This window comes from Equus caballus, chromosome 28 (assembly GCF_041296265.1).
Source record: "Equus caballus isolate H_3958 breed thoroughbred chromosome 28, TB-T2T, whole genome shotgun sequence".
In the NCBI taxonomy this organism is placed as follows: Eukaryota; Metazoa; Chordata; class Mammalia; order Perissodactyla; family Equidae; genus Equus; species Equus caballus.
Window position 1 is genome coordinate 43232917 of NC_091711.1, and position 12955 is coordinate 43245871.

Genomic DNA, 12955 nt, shown 5'->3' on the forward strand with positions numbered 1-12955 from the left:
CTGCAGAAGGGAGTTGGCTAAAGCAGACCCTCCCTGCTCAGGGGCCAACGCTGGCTCCAAGGCCCAGCTCTGTGAACCCACAGACCCCAGCCAGCAAAAGGTAGCAGCTACTCCCAGGGTGGGGACACATGGGTCACCAGGGAGCCCATGATTCATTTCAGAATCGAAAGGGGAAGCCTAGTCTGTGGCCCAGGAAGAACCAGATCTCGCCCTTGTCCCAAAGGAACCCAAGTCCCACTGGTGAGACAGAATAAAAGAAAGAAAACTATCTGTCACAGCTGGGGCCCAGAGCTCGGCAGGAGCACGGCCTAAGCTGAGATGCCCGCACCTCACTGACCGCAGGAAGCTGCGGTTACAGGGAGGGGTCGGGGTTTCCTTGCCCCGAAGAAGGCCGTTCCATCTCCCCAGGACAGCGAGGCTCCTGAGCTCATCTTTGCGCCCCTGGTTCCTAGCAGCAGCACAGGGCATAGCACTCAGGGGACACAAGTGAGAATCTGACAAGTGAATGAAGCCGATGGGGAGATGAGAGGGGTGCATGGAGATGGGTGTACACAGCCTGAACCGACTCTGGTCCACACGGAGGAGGCAGCCCTGGCCCTGCCTGCCTCCACGTGGCTCTGCAAACCCAGGAATCCGTGGCTCTCTTCCATCAACCTCTTCCTTTCTAGAGTCGCTCTCTAAGACTGACTGCTTTTACGAACAATCCTGAGCCACCATCACTACCCCACCTTACCTGTCAGCATCAGACCAAAGCTCGTCCCCTCAGAGGCCTCCCCAACTTACCTGCTCTACAGGGAGACCACTTGCAGCACTTTAACTGTCCCTTTGCTGAACGTACAATAACTGAATTATTCTGTCTCATCCCTTGATCCCTCAGCTGCCACAGGGAAGTCCCATGAGTCACAAACTTTGTCTTATTCCCATATCTCTAATGCCTAGCACAGCGCCTCACCCATAACGAGGCCTCAACCCACGTTTTTAGGATAAATAAAAGCAGAAACAACCAGCCCCTGACCGGGAGTTCCCACCTGAGGGACGCCAGCACCGTGGCCATGCTGAAGCCGTCCAGCACCTCCTGGAGCTGCTCGCAGCCTTCTTCTCCCAGGGTGTTGCCTGCTCGCGGGGGAGGGAATGGAGGCTCAGGACGGGCACCAGGGCCCACCCCGCAGGCCTCTGCCAAGGTCACCGCCCCTGTTACCATTGAGGTCCAGTTTCTCCAGCTCAGCCTTGTCCGCCACAGCCTCAGCAACGGCCAGAGCAGCATCTCTCTTGATTTCACAGAATGACAAGTTCAGCTCCTAAAAGTAAGAGGTCCTACTCTGAAGCCTCCATTTCCCACGGGAGACTAAGGCAGGCTCTGTCCTCCACCCAGACAGAGTAAGACCAACGACAAAGATGACGCCATTTACCCAATCATGGGCCAGTATGTTTACTTGCACTATACTATAATAACCTCCGTCACTCCTCTCCTCCCATTTTAAAAATGAAGAAATTGAGGGTCAGAGAGGTGAAGAGACTTGCACAGAATCACACGGGGAGGACGTGGAAGAACTGGGCTATGAACCTAGGCCCACCTGCCTCTCAAGACCAGACCCCCTGCCAGCCCCCCCCCCCCCCACCACCCATGGCAATAACCCTTGAGTGTGGGGGAAGCCTAGACCCCAAGGGAAGACAGCAGGCGGCGGGGCCGGCACCTTCAGCTTGGGCAGGCCCCCGCGGACGGCATCTGCAATGGCAACGGCGCCCTTGGAGCGCACCAGGCAGTCCCCGAAGTTGATCACCTCCACCTGCCGCAAGGACTTCAGGGTCTGCAAGGAGGAAGTGAGGGCCAGGGTGAGGGTGCAGGCCTCACCCCAGTACTCCACAGTCTGACACCACATCCCGTATCAGTCACCACACCATGTCCTTCTCTGTCCAGTCTGGCCTCCTCAGAACCTCATCAGTTCTCGTCACCCCCCTGCTGACCTGGCCTCTGGCTAAACCCTCGCCTTCTATTCCCATGTTACAGCCAGAACCATTTTCTTGAAGCATCAATCTGACCACATTGCACCACTGCTTAAAACCCTCCATGGGTCACTAGCCCCCATGGCTCCCTATTACCCACAGGAAACAGTCTCAAGGAGTCAGCAAGGCCATAAGGTCTTGCCTCCCTCTCTTCACCTCCTCCAGCCCTCAACCATACCTTGAACACTGGTCATTTCAAACCGGGACCAATCGAGCAAGGCTCCCTCCCCTTTCTGGGCCTTCCCACATGCTGCTGATGCCTCTGCCTCAAACACTGCTCCCACCCTCTTTGTCTAGAGAAAGTCCACTTGTCCTGTACAACTTGGCCAAAACGTGGCCTCTTCCAAGAAGCCTGCTCTAAGTCTGATTTGAACTCCCTGTGTGGTCTCCAACACTTGTACACGTCTCTGCTAACACCCCACAGTAGCAAGACTAACCTTTTGTGGGGTCATGGAGCCCTGTGAGGTTGATAGGGGCTGTGGAGCCCTCCCACCCAGAGGCCCAACACCCAGCCAGCCACTGTGTTCACAGCCCTGCAGTGTCATCAATTAGCCATTTCCTTCCCTCTTTGAACTAGGGGCTCCTTGAAAGCAGAGGCTTTGACTCAACTCTGCATGGCCTGCACTCGGTACAAGGCTGGGCACTAGACAGGGGCTCAACTAACAGCTGATGAAAGACTCGACGAGGATAACAGTCAGGCTGGAGAGGCCTTCCATGCAGCCTCTGAGAACAAAACCAGCACCAACGGCTGGGGCAGCTCAGGATGAGGGCGGCGCAGACACTCAGAGCTGCCCAAGGAGGACACAGGGGAGCTGGTGAGATATGCCCTGTTCTGGACATGTTCGCATGGGCTGGACCCATGGGGGGCACGCCACGTAGGCAGGGAGAGGGGCAGAGCAGACACCTGCCGATGGGTAAACTGCAGAGGCAGCAGCCAGACTCTGCCTTCCGGGCCCGCCTCACCTTGGCCATGGCCACAGCGCCCTTCTCCGTGAAGGTGTTATCGTTCAGGTTGATGACCCGCAGCAGCGGGTTGATGGCAAAAGCCTGAGCCAGGGCAGTGACGCCAGGGTGATTGATCCCATTCTGTGGCATGTGGACCTCCTCCAGAGTCCCAATGATCTGCGAGGGGCAGGAAAGAGAGGGCAGAGAGGTGAGCCCCGAGCACCAGGGGCAGGCCCAGGGCTAGTGACATCCAGCAGGTGGAAGGGCAGCACTACACACCAGACATGGGGCGGGGCTGCTGTCAGCACAGGGGCTCATCCGTGAATGTTTTGGGGTTTGGGTCACAGCTGCATCTGACCCTCTCCACCACCACATGAGGGAGACCTACCTGGGATTAGGATCTCCACCAGGTAGAGAATAGGAATCAGAGAGGCTAAGTGACTTGCCCAGAGTTATACAGCTCTAAACACAGGTTTCTTAGTCAGGTCTCCTCTGCACTGTGGGGATCCTGGGCTCTGGCCCAGTAGCTGGCCATGGCCCTTCTCCACAGAATGCAGCTCCACTTGGCCTTTCTTTCTTGGGGTGCTCCTGCCCTATTTATACGATATGACTGGTGGCCACATCCTTTTTTGGGGGTAAGGAGGGTCTTCCCTAACCCACCTAGCCCTTTTTCATCTGGCCTTTGGACACCTCATTCTCTCTGCCTGGAACACTCTGTCTCCTTATTTGTTGGCATGTTCTTGACAGGCTGACTCCTAAGGATTCCACAACTCTCACTGTGGATGCCTCCTCCCCCAGGAAGGCATCCTGGACGCCTCCTGGCACAGTCCAGTGCTCTTCCTCTGTGCCCCCTGAGCACCCTGTCCTCCTTCTATCATGGTGTTCAGCACCCTGGAGTATCAAAGCCACCTTCTTTGAGCCCTCCAGAAGCAGTCCACGTCCCAATCTCCACTGCTCCCTGAGATGGAGGCCAGGCCTGGTATAACTCAGTACCTAGGCACCTTCTGTTGTCCTGGGATGCCCAGCTCAGCATGGATGGGTGCACAAATAAATACAGGCAGGCCAGCTGAGGCGCATCACCAGTCCAGGCTTCTTAATATTTTCTGTGCCACGGGCCCTTCAGGCAGTCTGGTAAAGCCCCTGGGCTCCCTCCCCTGAATAATGTTTTTACATTTTAAGCTAAATTATATAGGATAACAAAGGAAATCAATTCAATTGGAAGAGTTATCAAAACACTTAGAAAAATCCCCAAACATGTGCTGTAGTGATAAACCTGCATCTTACTAAGTCACTAGCAAGACGCAGGAGCAAGTCTACCATTGCCATAACCATGACGTATGAGAAACATAAATATTTCTATGTATCCGTAACAACCATAACTTCACACAACAATATCTGTGATTTCTATTGCTAACAAAGTCACAGAAATCTCTAAAGCTGCTGTTTATGGTCTACATTCACGATGGAAGGTAATGCTACATTTTAGCCACGTTACTGATAATTATCATGCAATGTTCCCCCAATCCGTGTCCAAAGACTTCCTGAACTCTATCCATAGACTAGTGGGATCCTATGGACCCCAGGATAAGACCCCCATTCTAAGAGCACTAGAACACTCTTGATGAAGGCCAAGCACAACCACAATGTATCCCCATGCCCAGCACGCTGAGGGCAGCAGGCCAAGGGCAGCAGGCCAAGGGAGAAGCTGTAACCTGTACCGTCATGATGTTTACAGGACGCTAACAAGGTTCCCCCAGCTCAGAGGAGGAGGCAGGAGTGCCCCTGCAGCCAGCAGTGCACTGAGATACGGGCACTTCCTGCAACATCCACTCTCCACTTGAGGCAGGCAGGCTTCGGCAGGAGGACCACCCTAAGTGGCAGGACTATGGGGGACGCTGCTCTGGCCTGAGTACAGTTAATGCTGCTGGAATACTGTTTGCCAAAGAAAACGTTTAAATTAAGAGAAGAGGGACAAAGCCCAAAGTTCCCCACCCCATGGGGACACCTGCAGCACTCTCACAGAACTCACCAGCAGGAATGCAGCAGTGTCCTGGGAGGAGGGAGGTGGGGCGGCTGGGAGTGGGGAGGAGAGTGGGAGGGCAGAGTAGGGGATAAGGGCACCCTAGGGCGTGTCATCCCAGCACCCGGGCCACTGCTCCTGTCTCCCTGTCTCAAGCACAAGTCTGATCACTTCCATCTCTGTGCCCCGCCCACAAGAGGCCAGAGACCCCGACCCTCAGCAAGCCCTGCCCAGGCCAATGCTGTGCCAGGCTATGGTCAGCACTTACACAGCTCTGGCATCACCACTCTCATCCCTGAGCCTGGCAGATGTCACTCCCTGCTCAGAGCAGCCTCACAATCTTCCCGAACAGTGCTCCAAGGAGCCACTGCCCATTCACCTGCAGTGGTGGGTCATGCAACTTTTCAGACACACAGGACAGGAACTCTGCCCCACTGCAGTATGAGCCTGCAGGCTCAGAGAGCAGAGGCTACTCATCCTAGGTCCCTCAGCTAAGTTCCAGAGCTGGTCTGTCAGCCTGCTAAGCTTAGCCCACTTCAGTACACGGTGGGGCAGGATGGGCAGAAACCACTCACCCCAAAAGCTTCTGCCAAGGCAGTGGCTCCATCGTTCTCTAGGCGGTTTCTGCCAGCCACAAAAACCTTGAGGGCCAGTGGCTTGCCTTGGGCACTGGATTTCCGGTGACACTCAGTCAGAGCTGCTGCCAGGATCTGTAAGGGAAAAGGCAAGGGGCCCAGGCTTAAGGCAGGAGGCCCTGGTCTTCAACATCCCACGCCACCCACCGGTGGTGGATACGGGAGACAGAGAATCACTCCAAGGCACAATAGTCACAGCTCACATGTGCCCAGCACCTTACAGTTTACAATGGGCTTTCACATCTACCACTTCATTTGTGTGTCCCACCACCCTGCAGGGTTTAGCGTCATGTTAGAGATGGAGAGACCGAGGCCCAGAAGGAAGGGAGACACCAACACTGAGTGGCCAACTTTAAGACAGGTCCCAGGGAACGGGCTTCACAGTCAGCTCACTTTACTGTCATAAGCCCTCCATCCGGAGGGGACCATCATGATTCCCACTTTCCAGCTCAAGAAACTAAGGCTCAGAGAGGGACAGAAAGTTTCCTATGGTCACTAAGCAAGTGGCAGACTCCAGACCAGAACCCAGATCTTCCGGCATCTCCTCCATGGTCCCCAGTGCCTAAGGGGAGCTGGCTGAGGAGACCAAGGCCCCACTGCACCCATCTGACAGAGGCCTGTGCCCAGGCCAGCCACACACAGCAGGGTCTCAGCTGCTGGGAGTAAAAACCCAAAATTCAGTTTGTCCTGTCCTTGGTGTGGTGCCAGGATGTAGCTTCTACATCAGTGACACTAACAAAGCAAGAGTTCAAAAATGTTGGCTGGACAGTGGCAATCAGAGAGTTTGTTGAAAATAAGACATAAAAGATTCACAAGGGCAGCAGGAGAGGAGTAACTTTCCTAGAGCACCCTCTAGGTGCTCGGCACCCTCTGCAAAGGGACCTGCACACCTCATTTTAACCTCAAGATGAGCCTGGCAGGCAGGTGGTATCAGCTTTACTCTATAAACGAGGAAGCTGAGGCTCAGAGAGGTAAGTGAATTGGCCAACGTTCTACAGCAAATACCCAGCGGAGCTGCGACTGGCAGGCGGGTCACTCTAAATGCACACATTTCTCTGTCCTGGGGGAATATAAGAGCCGCCATCGGCCTGACTCTAGGTGGTGGTGGCTGGTTGTGCACACGCTGAATGCAGAGACTGCAGACTTCTGCTGTAGACGAGCCTCAGAGGAATCTTCGCAGAGACGGCAACCAACGGCGCCAGCACACCCCTTTCTCCCTGGTTCCCCTGTAGGGTCACCATGGTGAGGGCCTTAGCTCCTGCAGGAGGTCCAACCTGGGAATGACTCTGGGTCTGGAGAACTACCAAGCACAGGCCCACATCTCACTCCCACCTGAATACTCTGGGCCTGCTATTCCCATGGTGCATGGCACACGGGCCACATTTAATACAGTCCAGGTGGAGGGAACAGATTCCAAAACTGGAGACCTTAGTTAAACACCCAGCCCCTGGTGCCTGAAGCCCCCAGAAGGTGCAGATCAACAAGGCCAGCACCCAAAGGTCTCATCCAATCAGTGGTGAGGGATATGACAAACAACTACCAGTCAAATTCCAGAGTAGAGCGGGTCTGCTGGGGAGGCCCCTGGCCCGAGGGTTCAAACCTCTCTTCTTCCTTGAGTTATCCCACCTGCTCCAGGTAAGGGCTAGGCCAGACAACCACTGGCCAGCCGGGGAAGCTCCAGGAGCCTCAGCTCCCTGGAACTGCCGCATGGCAGAGGTGGGACAGATGGAAAACAGGCATTTCACAAAGACTTCTCTGGCTCTCCCAGCACATTCCAGTCTAGGTTGGGCTGGACCTGTTTTGTGTGCTACTGCAAATATTTTTCCATCTTCTCACACACACACAGCTTATTGCCCAATGACCCAGGGAGAGGCTGGCTGAGAGGGGATGGGAGCGTGCCCCTGCCTCCTTTCTACTCCTCTCCCCCTCTGCAGGGAGGCACTCTGGCTCTCAGCCTGCAGCCCTGTGAGCATCGCACAGGCTCCTCTTGCTACTCTGACAGAGCCACATGGACCCAGGTTCAAATCCCACATCGGGCCCACACTGGCTACATCATCTGGGCACTCCAAGATCTCCAAGCCCAAGTCTAGTTATCTGAAAAACTGATGTGGGAGAGTTAAGGTAATGCACACAACACAAAGAGATGTCCCCAGTTGCTGTCAGTTCCTGTGTCCCAGCCCCTTTCTCCTTCTGGTCAGAAGGTGAGGAGGGAAGGACAGGAATGCAGATCAGCTCTTAGCCATTGTAGAACCTGGGCCCAAAGGAGCCAGGCTGGATGAAGAAGACAGTGAACAGGGCTGGCCTCCCTTGGTACAGGCTCTGGAAAGAAAAGAGGTTCCTTTCTACACTGACCAGCCTGACTTACTGGCAGGACAAGAGAGACACCCAGGGCAAGGCCCTGTCCGGGAACAAAGGTGAGCTGTGACCCGGGCTCCCTCCCCACACGCATATGCCAGGCCTCATGTGGCTCTGCCAGTTGTTCTGCGGGTACAGTGGGTCTTGGGATGTTCCCAGCCCTGCACTTTGCAAAGCCGGCAGATCAGAGAACGTATGCAATATTGCCTGCATGTTGCCAAGGCAACATAAGGACTGGAGATGGTTGCCTGGCAACCCCATCTTCATGAACTCCATCTCCTCTCCCCACTAGCCATAGGCTGCTGCTTTTGAGGCCTTTCTCCTTTGAAGAGAAAAACAACAGCCCAACCAGCCCAACCAGTGGGTAGTCAAGGACACATACTTCACACAAATGTAAATACAGCAGGTGACTGGGCAGGAAGGCAGGGTGAGAGACAATGGGACGTGGGGGAGGGGGCCACTGCACCCACCTTGCCGCCACCAATGCCCATGCCACAGTTGTTGAGCTTGAGTTCGTGCAGGGTGAAGCAGGCAGAGCTCTTGAGCAGGGCCTCAAAGCCTCGCACGCCGTCAGGTCCGAACGCGTTGTCACTTAGGTCCAGCTCTACGAGCTGGGCCCCGGCCGTGATGAGTCCCTCCCCTAGAGAGATCTGGGCACAGAGGGAACTCACGTCAGTCTCACACACACCCGCCAGGTGCCGCTTCTGTGCCAGGCCTTCCTTGCCCTCAGGGGGCACCCAGGCTAGTGGGAACTCGCAGAGACATAGACCATTTCAGTACAGAACTGTATTATGCACCCAGGACTGGAAACCCTGCAGAGGGCTCCTAATTCAGCTGGGGCGTGGGGCCTGGTGTACGTGGGATGATCAGGGCCCCTGTAGGAGGTGGCACTTGAGCTCAGTCTAGATGAAAATCAGACAATCAAATATGAGGCGATTCCAGCCAGCAGTAAAAACACGAGCAGAGAGACACAGCATGCTGTGTGCCTGGGCCAAGCAGTTGGCAGACTCCAGAGGAGGCTGAGGATGGAAGGGAAGTGGGATTTGGCTAGAAGAGAAGCAAGGAGTCAAATCAGGGAAGAGCCTTGAATGCCAGACCAAAAACTGTGAACTTGAGCCTGAGAGCAATGGGCTTTGAGGTGGGTGAGGGATGGGGAAGACATATCCCCCAAACCTGAGGAGGGGAGACCGACCACAGAGGGAGGTGGAGGCTGAGTGCCCACCCAGGGGTGTGGACAGCAATCCAGGCAAGAGAGGACGCTGCTGGCTGGCTGGTGTGGTGGGAGATGGAGGAGAGGAAACTGAGCCTCAGGGCAGTTCTGCAGACCTCACAGAGGGCAGGAGACCTGCAAAAGCTAAGGGTCCACTGGATGTGCAGGAGGCAGGGAGTCTCCAGGGCTTCTGGTGGTGACTGGGCAGTGGGGTGCCCATCTCCACACCACAGTCCAGGACCAGATGTGGCAAGAAGCAGCTGAGCTCTCCTGGGAACTTACTGGGCTGGGGATACCTACAGTCCCCCAGAGAAATGGGTTAGGAGTCGAGGCTCCTTCGGAGACTGGGGGCAGAAAAGGGGCTGGGCATGGATCCGGCAGGTGGTTCATGGCGGGAGGAGAGGGGAGAGGGGACACTGCCCTTGCCTATGCCACAGATGGGGCAGCTGAGGTAGTTTCCTGTCCTCCCCACCACTCAATCAACGACCAAGGGCCATTCTCTGGCTCCCCCGCCCGCAGGAGAAGGCCCAGCCCCTGGTGACGGGGCCCCACCAGACCTCCAGCCTCAAGCAGCCAGACCTGCTCAGACTCTCCGTGCCCGCTCCACCTTCCCTGCATTTCATGCCTTTCCCCGACCCCAACCCTCTCAGCCCCCTAAGATGCCTTCTTGTCATTGGTAATAGGGAAATAAGAACACCTCCCTCAAAGCTTGAGGAAATTAAATGCTAAAACTTAGGTTAAACAATGTGCGCAGAGACCCACAGCTGGAATCCAACAACTGAGTTTTCTTCACCCTCCTTTCTAACTTGAAATCTTTTTACTTATAATCCCCCAAAGGAATTTACTTAACCTGCATTCTAAACCCTAGGCCTCACAGGTTCTTGTTCACCCTTTGAGGCTGGTAACTAACTTGACCAACTCTCCCAGGGCTCTTCCTCAATCCCCTACCCAGAGAGCACTTGCCCCGGGGTCCCCCTTAGGGCACCTGTCACACCCTGGATGATCCTTAGTTGTGGGCTGGAATGAGGTGCATGCACATGGTGCATGGGTGTCTCAGAAACCCCAGTGCCCAGTGGCGCAGCAGTTAAGTGCACACGTTTCGCTTCTTGGCAGTCCGGGGTTCGCCGGTTCGGATCCCGGGTGCGGACATGCCACTGCTTGGCAAGCCACGCTGTGGTAGGCGTCCCACATATAAAGTAGGGGAAGATGGGGATGGATGTTAGCTCAGGGCCAGTCTTCCTCAGCAAAAAGAGGAGGACTGGCAGTAGTTAGCTCAGGGCTAATCTTGCTCAAAAAAAAAAAAAAGAAAGAAAGAAAGAAACCCCAGTGCTGGCTAGATGAATGGAGGCCTGAGAAGGCAGCCCCAGCACACCCAGGGTGAGGGACTCAATAACATGGATGATCATGCCAATAACTGACAAAGAACCCTGAGGGCACCCTGTGTGCTAGGCTCCGTGCTAGGAGGATACACTGAGAGGCTGCCCAGTGCCAGCCCTGCCTCCTTCCCTTGAGCCCCAGGCAAGCCAGTCTCTTCTACAATGCACCCTCCCACACACGCGTGCTTGTGTGTATAGACACACACACACAAAGCTGGGAACTTGACTCAAGCCAAGATGAGCCCCAGCAATGGGGAAACGGAAAATGGAGGCAGAAGGAAGCCACCCACGATGAGAATCAAAACAAAAAGAGTGGTATGGAGCAAGGGAGGGGCCAGAGACAGATGAGGCGGCCCCAGCAGGCTGTGTGCAGACTGAGGTCATGAGGGAGCCGCATGCCATGGTGCAGGGGAGAGAAGTGCCAGGACAAGGTGGGTAATCAGGCAGGGAGCAAGATCCAGGGTGGGAGCAAAACCACACAGCTCGAGAATGAACCCCAGGAATCACCAGTCTCTGCTGTCTGTCCTGTCTCAGGGCCTCCCTGTCTCACAGGGTCCAAGTCCTCACCCCCTGGCATGCTGTTATCACCTATACTCCCACCTACCTGGCAGGACACAGGGCGGATGCTGTGTTTGCCTGGCTTCCATTTCAGCATCTCAGTCACCCACAGGGTGAACAAAGTGTGAGAAAAAGTCCTGGGAATTGCCAAAGGGGACCCCGTGCCTAGGGAAGGGGAGCTGCGGCCTCGTTCACTTACCAGGGCTGGTGGGATCTCAGACCGCAGCCTTCCCGTGAACATGTCGCTCCAGTGGCATCGCTTTGGAAGGAGGAAGAAGAGTTAGCTGAGACCCTTGGAGGCGGCCTGCGGGCAGCACCTCATCCTCGTAGACTTGGACTACCAAGCACTACAACACAGAATTTGGGCTGGACCAGCTCTGGCTGAAGTTGGGGGGACCTGGAGGCGCCCCCCCCAAGGGCCACGGGGACTCAATACAAGTGTCAGGAAAACCCTAATTTGTCCAACCCTCTGGTTTTCCAGGAGGGAAATCAGGCTGAGAGGGAGGAGACTGGCCCCCTGGTTCCACGGTAAAGCAGTGAGTGGTAGGACCAAGATACCAGTGCTCCTTCCTAACACCAGTTTCCCACACAGTGTGGGCTGCAGCAACGCATGACATGATTTTGGGTGGCAGACGAACAGGCAAGTAAACACTACAGGATCCAGCAGCGAGGAAGTTACTCTTTTTTTCAAGTCTCACGATTCTTCAGGGGCTTTAATACGCTCACATACACTGGGAGCCCGTGAGGGGAGCATGCAGCGACATCCTCCGGACGTTTTGCACACGCTGCTCCACTTTTCTCACAGAGAATCTTGAAGGACTGGTGATCTGTGGAACCCACTGTGAGACACTAGAAGATTGTGTCAACAAAAGAGGGCACCACTTGGATCGAGCCTTTAAGAACGAACTTGCCATTCAGCTATGAGGAGTGTAGTTAACTGGCTGTGGCACCTTCCCAACCTGCCACAGCACCTAAGCAGAGGCCTCGGCATTTGTGCCCAACACGAGAATCCTCTCTCTTGGGCAACCTTTGCTCTGGAGCTCCTCGCTGGTGGGCTGAGTGTTTGTCAGAATGGCCTCACAGTCCGAGGCTCTCGCTGCCCAATTCTGTGCCCTTCCCTCCTCACAGATGCTACATCTGCATCGACAGCCGAGGCTCTCCCTGTCCAGTTCTGTCTCTTATCCCTTCATCTTTCACACACGGTACCCGATAAACCTCTTACACTCCTAACACCATTTCAGCGTCTGTTACTGGAGGTCCCACGGACACATCACGTGGGAAGAAGGGCTCTGGCCAGTGCTGTATGCTCTGTGAGGGCCAGAGCAGGAGCAGCTGTTCATGGTGACCACCAACAAGGCAGGGGCCCGAGAGGGTCTGGACACAGGTAGGGGCTGTGGTGGTGTGAGCGGAAGCTTGTCCCCAACCAGTCTGAGCCTGCTTGCCCTGAAGACCTCACCTTCAACTCTGACTTCTTCTCCAAGGCCTTGGCAATGACCTTGGCTGCTTCCACGCCCACCGTGTTGCCCTCCAGGCGCAGAGCCTCCAAGCCGTCAAAGTCTTCAATCTCTTTAATCACGTCCTTGGCTGCCCAGGACCAAAGAACAGAACCTTAGACTTTCGGAGTCGTGAACAGCTGAGGCAGGAGAGAGCTCAGTCACAACTTTGTCACTCACAACTCCAATGGCTACGGTGCACCCACCACGTGCCAGGCCCCAGTTTACAAAGGAGAATCAGACAGGCTCACAGTCTAACAGGCTACACAGGTAATTCCTGTCACGAGTGTTGAAACGAGGCATGCACGAAAGGCTGGGGAGCTGCGGGAAAAGAGAAACTGGCTGCTTGGGGCAGTGGG

At 55.3% G+C, this 12955-nt stretch overlaps 1 protein-coding gene across 6 annotated transcripts in view; it reads right to left on the bottom strand.

The window, feature by feature from the left end:
• Window positions 1-12955, bottom strand: part of RANGAP1 (Ran GTPase activating protein 1) — a 30053-nt gene that overhangs the window by 9447 nt on the left and 7651 nt on the right. For all 6 annotated transcript variants that reach the window (XM_005606483.4, XM_070253609.1, XM_070253608.1 and 3 more), the window contains 8 exon segments: window positions 12560-12687; window positions 11303-11362; window positions 8430-8609; window positions 5545-5679; window positions 2968-3126; window positions 1695-1808; window positions 1199-1298; window positions 1029-1113 (listed from right to left, as the gene is read on the bottom strand). In XM_005606483.4, coding sequence (XP_005606540.1) covers window positions 1029-1113; window positions 1199-1298; window positions 1695-1808; window positions 2968-3126; window positions 5545-5679; window positions 8430-8609; window positions 11303-11362; window positions 12560-12687 — 961 coding nt within the window.